At 43.6% G+C, this 12,407-nt stretch overlaps 1 protein-coding gene across 2 annotated transcripts in view; it reads left to right on the plus strand.

Moving 5' to 3' along the window:
• Positions 1-12,407, plus strand: part of si:ch211-26b3.4 (connector enhancer of kinase suppressor of ras 2) — a 563,588-nt gene that overhangs the window by 460,336 nt on the left and 90,845 nt on the right. For both annotated transcript variants that reach the window (XM_052021060.1, XM_052021061.1), the window contains exon 14: positions 200-248. In XM_052021060.1, the coding sequence (XP_051877020.1) occupies positions 200-248 (49 nt within the window). The remainder of the gene's footprint in view (positions 1-199; positions 249-12,407) is intronic.

Consider the following 12,407-nt stretch of genomic DNA (forward strand, 5'->3'; position numbering starts at 1 on the left):
GATTATCTTATTTTTGAAGGATAAAAGCATAGGCCACAGCAATTATCATTTTTGTAAACTAAGCTTGAAGTAGATGAATACATTGAAGCCATCTGATATAATTAAGTTAACAATGCCTTCCTTCAGCTGAAACTGCAGTGGACTAGCTTTCTGCTCACCTGAACATAAGCTCTAAAAGGGCATATTTGATTTTCCACAGGTATGCAAGTGCTGGCATTGACAGACAAGGCGGCACATCAATGAGGAAGGTGAGGCTTGTGAAGACCATTGTCTATATCATTCATGATACTTTTAGTCACTGAAATATCATATCTGTATATGTTACAACATCTGTGCTTGCATTTTACTACTTAGAAACATCAATAATAAAAGTATCTTCATTGGCAAAGTATACAGTAATTTTTGCTGCCTTTTAAGCAAAATGTTATCAAGCCATTAAGTGGAAGAACAATGGATATTTTATCCACAAAATTCCATCACTGATAGATTAACTAAATTCTTTAAATCTGATTATGGCTTTCTTTTCAAGGGGGATAATTGACACTTTAAGTGTAACTTCTGTTGCATCTAGTGAGGTTGAATATCACTTTACACCAAATGGATTCTAAAAGTTGGGTTATTGTGCCTTTTCATGGGTTCCTAAACAGTGAAATCTGAACCAGTGAGAAGTCTTTTCATCAGTGCAAATTTAAACTGCAAGCTGACTGTCCTCAATGCACTATTTTGTAATTAATGGCTAAATATCCTGTGCAACAGAAAACTTCCACAGCAGTACCATTTTGTTATGAATAGTGCATTCATTTCTGCATTTATGGACTTTGTCACCTTTTGCTGTGTCACACTGCTAACTTAGCCTTATTGAAGTGTGGAGCTTTTGCATACAATGAACTTGTGTAATGTCTGAAGTGTCGCTCTCAATCATAGATGTTCTGGACACAATGAACCCAAGTTTAATCCCTTCAAGAAGCCCTGCAGCCAGCCATCCAGTTACTTGAAGCTGGCAGATAAAAGGTGGGGCTTCTGCTGAGGTTTAGCTGCTGACGTACTCATTCCACTGGTACATCAGTAGAGATAGCACTGGCAGCAGTCCATTTCTGTGGCATCACCATGGCTTTTGCTGACAAGTCAGGGTGGGTTGTGCCCTGACCTCAGGGCAGAAAAACGTATGCCCATGAGAGAAGCCCTACTCCCCGTCAGTCTTCACCACATCCTCCCAGACATCCCTGACAGATAGTACGTTCACAGGCTCAGCTTCTCCAAGGTTTTCATCACTGAGATACGTGACTTCCTGCCATGACCTTTGGCCATGGTCTTGTGCCTACACTTCTCTCTCCATGGAGGTCAATGTCACATTGACTCTGAATTTCCTTGCCACCAGATCTTTCCAAGTGGTCACAGAAATTCTCTGCCATGAATCCTAGTCTGCAGTCCAATACTACAAGGGGTCACCAAGCATTGTGTTCATGAAGAAGTGACTTCATCTGTTTTGATCCCAGGGAGGAACTGGTGGCTTCTTGGCACAGGGATTTGCCTGCTTTGGTGGCATCCCACAAGTATAGGCAGCTATTGATTAAACTCAGGGCCCCAAAGGGGCTCCTCCCAATAATCCAATCTTTTTCTTGTCAGAAGTGCACTCTCTCCCTCTATATGTAATTTGATGCAGACCATGAGAAGAATTCCCTCAAGGTGAATGCCATGTTTCCAGGAGCCACATTGACACCTTCATCCTCAGGGAGCCTGCATTGCCGGACTCCAGGCAGTGTCCTCATGAAGACGGGGTGGGCCCTTGGGCAAAAGGGCAATCCTCTTCTTCCATGCAGTGTGTTCTACAACTACAGCAGCACAGCATCAACCCAAGAACAAGCAATGTACAAGGATGGTAGTGGAGAATTCCGAGGTCTCCAGCAGATGAACTTCCATGGCCCAGATCAGTCCACTCCAAACAGGTGTGGAGACTGCATCATCCTGTGCTTCTTGCTACAAATGAGTGAGGAGACCCAGGGTGTTAGGGCCATGAAGTAGAGCCTGAGGAACAGCAGGAACAAGAGGACCAGGGATAAAAAGACAGCTACTAGATGGTGTTCCCACTAGGATCCACAGCCTTGTCTTCCATCCCAGCAGAGGAGAGAAGCACTGTCCATGTGGGATACAAGGCACTCACTGACAGCAAGATGCTTCTTCTAAGGAGCCTGCAAAATCCTGGATTCCAATGCAAGCAAAGTGAATCTCACCATATTCCAATTTCGCCACCAAAATACGGCACCAAGGGAGTCCAGAGAATGTGTAAAAAAATCCCTCAGTCCTGCCTACAGGCCCACTTGCTCTTCCACACAATGGAATGAATTCCTCCCTAATTATTTTAATAGTTTGCAACAGCATTTCTGTATTTCCTGAAAAATGCCACCTCATTTAAAGAACTCAGGCATCTTCCTGTGGGGATCTCCACACTGCAGGTGGAAAGAGAGATGTGTAGATCACCCTAACATATCTTGTTAGAACATAATATTTCTTTCCACATCGCTCCATTGTGCAAGTGGTCTCACTCCTAGAGGAGATGACCATGGCCACTTCCTGCTGGGCTCTTCTTGCTGGCCTGAAGCATCTAGTGGCCTGAGCAGCAGCAAAGCTTCCAGCCACACACTGAGGAAGTTGCATGGCTGCCTTTAAGGGTCATCACCCTTCTCTGATCACTGCATAGCACGGTAGTGAGAATTGCACTGGATTCCTCAGGTCCTGTTCCAGCACTTGTTTCTGGGTATAAACTACACAAACGCTATTTCATTTTACATTTTGGACAACTTCACAAATTTTGCAGGGTTAGAGTTAAACATGAAGATGGTTTTGTGCACCAAAAATAGGTGCCATCCAATTTCTATTTAAAGATAAACTGTCATTAGGTGGCATATCATGAATAGTGATGTTGTTAGGCCCAACCTGAGACTTAAATTAAAGCAAACTCAATAAAATGCAGATCAGTGTGCAATAATTCATCATTCATTTTCTACATTTAGTTATTTACAATGGCAAGTTCACTTGAATATCATTTAAAATTTGCTACATGAATTCCTTTCTCCTTATAGAAGTTGGCCCAGCACAATCCTCCATTCATGAAAATTTGCTTAGACAATAAACTGTAATTAGTGGTGTATTTAATCTAATGTCTATATGTTGAATGAACAAAACAAAGAGCAATAATTGTATGTTACCACACTTCTATTCCCTTAACCCAACAAAACAAGACAGAACCTTAGTTATTCTGTTATCAAACATCTTAACAAAGGCTTGATTATACCTCATTTCTTTTTCTGCGTGGGGATCCCAATGGGTGCAAAGTAAATTGTCAGTCAGATGATCATAAATGAAACACTTCCTTAAGCTGACAGTCCTATCATTATCTGTATAACATCCACAGGAAAGTGACCGATGAAAGTGAAAGATCCAAGCAACACCCACTCTTCATTGTTCTGACAGTACATGATAAATGGCTCCTTTTTTAAGCTCCTTCCGGAAACTGCCAGGGAGAGTAACTAAAGTAGGGGGTGACATATCTTCACCAATCCTGTTTCCTTCCCATCATGTCCCCTTTTTAACTTCTGTCTGCAGGGCACCTTCAGGAAGGAAGCAGGTTTCTGTTTTAAATGCACAGATCAGGTCTGAGAGGTCAATTGTTCAGAACTCATCTGATGAACTGTGCCAAGAACTCCCGCTGACCACATTGAGGCTTCCTGCCAGTCACAGCACAACCTACTGTCAATCACAGCACAACCTCCTGTCAATCACAGCATGGTCTCCTGTCAATCACAGCATGACCTTCTCCCAGATTGCAACCGAAGTTGCTGTTGAATTTCCCACTGGAGTGATTAGCGACAATCTTGCATTTATGGCCTCTAGTTTTTAAATGGAAAATTCATCCATTTCATCCATTGCGTCAATCATTGTACTAAATACCTTTGCTGTCCCTAGCTAATTACCTGAGATTATCCTGTTTGCATAGTTCAAACTTGCTTTTTGTTTGTTTCTGAGAAAAGTTATCATAACCACAGCACCTCAGCTTGTAATGGCTTATACTGCAACAAATTACAGGGGGCAGAAGCCTTCCCCACAACTACTTCAGCACTCTATACCAACAGTAGATCATTTGCCTTAGAGCTCAGTATAGTTTGCCACTGATTCCAAGCAATGTATCACCTGGATATACGACCAGTACTACCATCATTGCAGTCTGAGGTTTTGAACTCAACTTTTAAATATCTGGAAATAAGCATTGATTGTTAGTTAAATAGTGAATAATTCAGTGGCAAAATCACACCCTTAGCTGATGTGGCCTGCATCTGTTTATTTAAATCTGTAAATCTAATCTAATCTATTTATTTATTTATTTTAAAGTCAAGGTCGAGTTTATTGTCAGGTGCAATTAACTTACTTACAGCAGCGTCACAGGCACATAGCATCAGAGACACAATGTTCACAAGAAAAACATAAATTATACATTAAATTATACAAGAAAGGACACAATTAGAACAAAAAGAAAATTAGGTCCATTGTAGTGCAAAGTGTATTGTTGCTATAGTGAGGTAGTGATTAGGGTTGTGCAGGTCGGTTCAAGAACCGAATGGTTGAAGGGAAGTAACTGTTCTTGAACCTGGTGGTGTGGGACTTCAGGCTTCTGCACTTCCTGCACGATGGTAGCTGCGAGGAGATGAAACGGCCCAGATGGTGGGGAGCTTTGATGATAGATATTGCCTTCTTGAGGCAGCGCATCATGTAGATACTTTTGATGGTGGGGAGGGATGTGCCCGTGATGTATTGGGCTGAGTCCATGACGCTCTGCACCTTCTTACATTCCTGCATATTTGAATTGCATTTTAATCTTCACTCAAGGGATGTGGGCTTTGTAGGCTGAACCAGCATTTAATTGCTCTTGAGAAGGTAGTGGTGAGCTACCTTCTTGAATCGCTGCAGTCCTTGAGGTGTGGGTATACCCACAATGGTGTTAGGGAGGGAGTTCCAGGATTTTGACCCAGCGATGGTGAAGGAATGGCAATATATTTCCAAGTCAGGACAGTGTGTGACTTGGAGGGCAACTTCCAGGTGGGGGTGTTCCCTTGCTTTTGTTGCCTTTGTCCTTCCAGATGGTAGAAGTCATGAGTTTGGAAGATGCTGTCTTAGGAGTCTTGGTGAGTTGCTGCAGTGCATCCTGTAGATTTTTTACAAACTGCTCCTACTGTGCGTCAATGGTGGAGTGAGTGAATGGAAGTGAATGGGTTGTCTATCAAGTGGGCTGCTTTGTCTTGTATGGTGTCAAGCTCCTTGGGTGTTATTGAAGCTAAATTCATCCAGGCAAGTGGAGAGTATTCCTTCACACTTCTGACTTGTGACTTGTAGATGGCCTACAGGCTTTGGGGGGGGGTTTGGAGGTGAGTTACTCATCACAGGATTTCTAGCCTCTTGTAGCCACATTGTGTATATGGCTACTCTAGTTCAGTGGGATTCAGTGATGGTAATGCCATTGAATATCAGGAGCTGATGCCTAGATTTTCTCTTGCTGGACATCATCATTGCCTGGCACTTGTGTGGCATGAATGTTACTTGTCACCTATTAGCCCACGCCTGGATATTGTCCAGGTCTTGCTGCAGTTGGACGTGGACTGCTTCATTATGAAGCAAGGTCATTGATGAAGCAGCTAAAAATGATTGGGCCTGGGACACCACCCTGAGGAACTCCTGCAGAGATGTCCTGTGGCTCAGATGATTGACCTCCAACCACCACATTGACTCTAAAGGTGAAGATTTTGCTAGCAATGTTATTATTTTTTGTCTATTTATTCCCTTCTTCAGCCATTTCAGAAGGTAGTTTAAAGACAAGCACATTGTCATTGGCCTGGTGGAGTCACATACAGGCCAGACCAGGTTAAGGAAGCAGCTTTCCTTCCTTGAGGTGACCAGGGGTTTTCACAGTAGTGTAGTAGGCACATGATAAATGTTTTATTTCAAAGAGTAATTTAATTTTAATTCCCCAGCTTCAAGGTGGAATTTAAACTCCCATCATAGAGTCACACAGCATGCAAACAGGCCCTTCGGCCCATCAAGTCCACACCAACTATCAAGCACCCATTTACACTCATCCTGTTTTTATTCTTCCTGCAGTCCCATCAACTTCTCCCTGATTCTACCACTCATCTGAACATTAGGAGCAACTTACAGTGGTCAATTAACCGACAAACCCACACATCTTTGGGACGTAGAAGGAAACCAAAGCACCCAGAAGGATCCCACATAGTCACAGGGAGAAGGTGCAAACTCCATGCAGACAGCACCAGAGCTCAGGATCGAACCCAGGCTGCTAGAGCTGTGAGGCAGTAGCTCTACTAGCTACCCATGAATAGTCCAGGCCTTTAGATTCTAATCCAGTTATACAAACACAATGCTACTGTACTCTGAAGCATTTTAGAAAGCCATTGAGTTGTGTCAGCCCACTACTTAAGATGGCATACTTCACCTTGGTCACTAGGGAGAGCCAGTAAATATCAATGTTGTCAGTCCCACTAAAATCCCAAGAAGGGGTGTATTTTTTTAAATGTATTAAGTTGTCGCTACTACTTCAAAAGTCTAAGGCTCTTTTCTCAGGCATTCTTTGAGATCTGGGCATCTCTGCCAAGCCCAGCATCTATAGCCCATCACTAACATTCTTTGAGACGGTGGTGGTGAGATATCATCTTGAACCAAGAGTCCTTCTGATGAAGGCACTCCACAATGCTATAGGGTTGGGAGTTCCAGGATCCAGATCCTGCAGTGACGAAGAACCAGAGAGATGATTTTTTCCACTCCTAATGATGCGCAGCTTGAAGAGGATCCTGTGAATGTTGGTGTTCCTGTGGACCTGTTGCATTTGTCCTTGAAGATACGGGTTACGGCTTTGGTTGGTGGTTTTCACAGGAGTACCCATTGCAGCCATGGTGGAGGGTGAGTCTGTTTCGGGTGCTGAATAGAGTGCCAATCAAGCAGGTTGCTTTTTTTTCTGATTGGTGTTGAAGTTGACTGTTGTAGGAGCTGCAATCATTCATGCATTTATCGTGCTTCTGACATCTCCTTTATGGATGACAGAAACACTTCAAAGTTGCAGGAGGTGAGTCACTTACAAGACACCCAGCCCTGTTCTTGTGACTACAGTTTTTATGTGCAGCTGAGTTTCATATCAGTGATGATAGTGTTGACTGTGGGGAATGTGCATTAAACATCAAGGGAAGTGGTTAGACTCTCTTTTTGAAGAAGGTCAGTGCCTGGCACTTTTATGATTTGGATGGTACCTGCTGTAATATTGCATGCCTGAATTTCATCGAGGTCTTGCTGCAACTTTTCATTTGCTGATGAGTTGCCAATGAAATTGAAAGTCATGCAAGCATCAGCAGAGTGGTACAGCAGGTGACTCTGGTGCTTCACGACTCCAGCAATCTGTGTTCAATTCCGACTTCCGGTGCTCTGCGTCAAGTCTGTATGTTCTCCCTGTGACAATATGAGTTTCCCCTGGACATCCCAGTTTCCTCCCAAATCCCAAAGACAAGCTTGGTGGTACTTTGATTGGCTATTGTAAATTATAGTCGATGGGTGGTGGAAGTGTTGGGATGAAGATGATGAGTATGTGAAAGTGAGTTACAGGAAGCAAGTGGGGTTAATGGGATTAATGGGATATCTCTGACAGCCAGCATAGATTCAATTATCCAAGTGGCCCCCTTCAGTGAAATGAGAAATATGATCGAAGAGAGATGATTGGGCAGGACAATGTCCTGAGGAGCTCCTGCAAAGATATCTTGCAGGAGCTTGAATAACTGACCTTCAACAATGACAGGCATCTGTCTTAGTGTGAGGTAAGACTCCAACCATTGGAGTGTTTTCCCCTTGATGCCCTTGGTTCTACCACTGTTCTTTGATGCCACATTCAGTCAAATGTTGCCTGGATATCATGGGCAGTCACTCTCACCTCATCTCTTTGCCTCATGGTTAGACTAAGGCTTTGATGATGTCTGGAGCCCACTAGTCTGGGTGAAACCCCAACAGGGAATTGGTGAGAAATACCACCAGAGAGCAAGGGACACTTGATAGCAATGTTAGTGATATTTCCATCATTTTGCTGATGATTGAGAGTAGACTGGGCAATAATTGACCCGAATGGATGCGTCTTACTTTTTGTGAACAGGACATAGCTAGACATTTTCCCACATTGTCAGGTAGATGTCATTCTTCTAAATGTACTGGATCAGCTTGGCTGGAGGTACTGCTGGTTCTAGAGTGCTTCATTCTTCACCATTCACATACTGGGCCCCACTGCCTTGGAGGACAAGAATGACCTTGTAGCTTCTTCTTCCTGTTTAAATATCCACCACCATTAACAACAAATGTGATCTGATTGCTGGTTGTTGGATCACTTAGCTCTGTCTATTGTATGCTGTTTTTGCTGTTTAGCTGTGGTAGCTTCATAAGGCTTTACCCCCCTTTTATTAGGTATATCTGGTGTTGCTCCCAGTAATCTTCTTTGCATTCCTCATTACACTAGAACTGGATCCCCCGGCTTGATAATAATGATAAAGTGAGACATGTCAGGCCATGAGGTAATAGTTTGTGGTAGTGCACATTCCTGCTTCTGCTGATGGTCCACGGTGCCTTATGGATGCCCAGTTTTGAGCCCCAGATCTGTTGTGAGTACACCTCATTCAGCATGCTTGTACCTCCACACATTTGTCCTCACATGTGACCTTGGTTTAAAAATGGAACTTTGCCTCCATAGGAATGTGCACCAGTCACTTCTTCCAATGCTGTCATGGACAGATGCCACAGGTAGACTGTTGAGAACAAGGACAAGCAAGTTTATCCAGCAAGTTGGTTCACAGACCCTGTTTGACAGCTATGTCCTTCAGGACTTAGCCAGCCCAGTCAGTGTAGGTGTTACAAAGCCATTCAGTGACAGACATTGAAGTCCACAGCCTGGAGTATATTCTGAACCCTTGCTACCTTCAGTCTTGGTCAACATGGTGGAACACCGATTCATCTGCTGAGAGAGGGCAGTAGATGGTAATCAGGAGGAGGTTGCCTTGCCAATGTTTGGCCTGATGCCATGAGACTTCAACAGGTCTGATGCCAATGTTGAGTACACCAGGTCTACTCACTCCTGCCTTTATACCCCTTTCCGGTGGGCCTAACCTCTGATTTGACAGGACATTCCCAGGGATTATGATGGAGGAATCTGTCACACTTTTTCTAGTTGTGATTCTGTAAGTATACTTATTTCAGCTGTCACTTGAATAGTCTGTGAGACACCTCTCCTAAAAAAGGCACCAACCCCCATGACATTTGTGATGAGGAAGTTACAAAATTGACTGGGGCGACACCATGAATGACTTCAGTGCTTAGGTCAATGCCAGGTGTCCATCTGGATTTATTCTTTCTGTGCTTTAATGTAATAGTCAGGAGTCAATGGAGTAGGTGTTTGGGCCTGTTCAGAGGGTATTTAAGAGTCATCACATTGCTGTAATTCAGTAATTAACTGAATGGGGAAAGGGTATGTATTTCTTCCCTGAAAAACATCAGTGAACCAGATGGGTTTTTACATCAATCTGGTAGTTTCATTGTCATCATTATGAGGACTTGCTCCTTGAAGTTGCTCCTACGATCTTTAAAAATTCTGAGCTCCTCCAGATCTATGTTAAGTAGGCTTTATAAATGTAGTTTGCCATTGCTGTTGAACGAAGATGAATTAACCAGCTTAGAAAACAATAGAGCTTCCTGGATCTCCCAGCAGTTTAAAAAGCTCACACCTATTACTGGAGAAGATGTTGAAATACCAATCAAAAATTATCTTTCACAACTTTCACATGAAGCCCCAAATGAATCCGCTGAGCATCAGGTGTTCATTTATGAAAGGATTATGAGAAAGTTTATCTCCAACAGAAAGTTGATTATGTTATTTAACTGTGCCAAATTCCTCCCATGCTGTGACCTTCACAGCGAAGTATCTGCCGATGTAATCAACGTAATATTTAATTAGCTTGTACTATGTTCATAGACCTCAAAAGTGCTGAGGAATCCAGTAACCAGATATTCAGTATGTCACATTTTCTAATTTAAGGTGGAAAAGGCTAAATATCATTAAAGTGAAATTGACTGGTGCCTTAATTTGCTTCCTGTAGATAAAGTTGTCCATGCTAAATTATGCATGAAATATTAAAGAACAAACATATTTGGTACATTTTTCAAATTAAATAAAATTGATACATCTTCTCCACGAGAACGCCCAAAGTGAATTTCTGATTGTCCTGTTGTCAAATAAATATCAAATGTATTTATGGAATTATTTTGTTTGTGCTGAGATCGTGATTCCAGTTTGATGGAGGCACACAGTAGGCTGCGTGGCTTCTCCATTCAAGGGAACTCACCTTGTGTAGTCTCCACACTCTTCATCTTCTTAAAGTGAACAAGGAACGACTCACATTTCACAACCCCAGGGTGTTCTGCCTCTGACACCAATCCGCAGTCCCAGCTTGTGGAGCTCACCTTGTGGAACCACCATAGAAGTTAACAGGGCTCTGGGGTAACATACCTCAGCCAAAGTCACTGTGTGACCTTGCAGCAACTTCCCAAATCGCCAGGCCCCTCCCCTGTTCACAGCTTTCTCCTTGCCAGCTACTCCAATGTGACTGAGGGAAAACTGTTAAGCAGTGTTTCTCAGCGTGTCTATGGGAGATCAGAGGGAGGGTGCACTGATGCTGGCCTCCTGGTTCCTCGAGTGTAAAGTTTCCCTGTGCCTCTCAGTCTCCTTGACCAGGATCCAAAGTTGCCGCATCAAAAGTGGAGTCTGCTCCCTGCCCTGTGGAAGATCCCTCATAGCTGTAGTGTCAGAACATCTCAGTACAGAGCTCAATAACTTTCAGCAGTCATGTTAATTAATCCTCTTTTGAAGCAGGAGCCCTCATGCCAATAGCTCAGGTTCAGTTGGACAGCTGCATAATATTGATTACAAGCAGATAATATGCATAAGAGGGAAATCATAAGGTACGCACTTTAAACAGGGAGCACAGTCCTGCTCCAAAGAGTCTGACACAAACACGCATGAGATCCATGTAGTTAGGGGGAAATAGTTTCCAATATATCTGTTTTATTATCCCTTTTATCAAGTTCTCTGGTAATTTTGAAGTCCTACACTAGTTTACCATCAGCCTTTCTTCTGGTGATGTGCCTTGTTGAAGTACCTTTTATGACCATAGGTTTATGATAAATGTTTCAAGCACAGAAGGAGCCCCACTTATTCTATTAGGTTCCAAATTGGATAGCCCTGACAACCTCTGCACAGAAGGTAATGCATGATGAAACTGTGCCTGTTTTATCCAATGCAGGTAGCACATGGAATTCATGCTGCCTGCTCACCTCATGATTCCAGTGTCCAGCCATGGATACATTGCTGGTCATTATGCATCAGGTTACTTCATTTCTTGAGTGGCTAGCACCAGTTACAGCTGATCTGCTCCTCCCATCAGCGGGCTGCATCCTTGCTGCAACGTGTGCTATCAGACGTCCGGAGACGAGAATTTCACTGCAGGGGGGAAAGCTGTTTCTCCGCTACACCAGAGCTCAGGCTGCAGGAGATGAAGAGGAGGAGAGATGTCTTGTATTTGCAGGAGGTCCACCAGGCGCACACTTGGAAGGCGGGGTGATACGATAACTATGCTGAACACCAACAGGACTTAAGCTGCAGGGACTTGGGTTCAGTGTAGCAAGAAGTTCAGTGCTTTCAGGTATGTGATGGGAGTCAGTGATCCTTATGTGCCATGTCCCACCAACTGCACCTCCAGCTTCACACAGGGCACAATGTACCACAGCCTACCATACACCAGGCAACATTCTCTAACAGGACTCACACCTAACATTCAGATGCTCCAGCATACCCTTACACATTTGGCACTGGTATAGAGAACTCACAACTCATACATGGTACCTGCTGTTCAACCATTTGCACACTTCCCACTCTCTTGCATGACAAAACCAGAGTCAGTTAATCACTGTTCATTGGCAGGACTGCATTACCCCATCTTCATGGAGGAAAAGTGCTCACCATAATCAGAGTCTCTGCCCAACAGTGGGGTGGGTGCCAATAGTGTTCTTGTTCCCCACTTCGACCCTCATTCCACAATCTGCAGATGGTGTGAGTATGGTGCTCATACTTTCCCTGCCTCCTCTCCCCGCTGCCCTACCCTTGCATCAGTCACCTTTCAGATTGCTGAGGTATGCAGCTTGGCCTGCTGTTGGTAAAAATGTGAAGAAATTAACCATTAGCTCAGATACTTATGCTGCCGATAATTTACGATGTAGTTTGGAGCCAGCACCTGTGGATGCAGAGTCAGTGAGCACCAGCTGGATGG

The sequence above is a fragment of the Pristis pectinata genome, chromosome 8, assembly GCF_009764475.1.
Source record: "Pristis pectinata isolate sPriPec2 chromosome 8, sPriPec2.1.pri, whole genome shotgun sequence".
NCBI classification, from domain to species: domain Eukaryota; kingdom Metazoa; phylum Chordata; class Chondrichthyes; order Rhinopristiformes; family Pristidae; genus Pristis; species Pristis pectinata.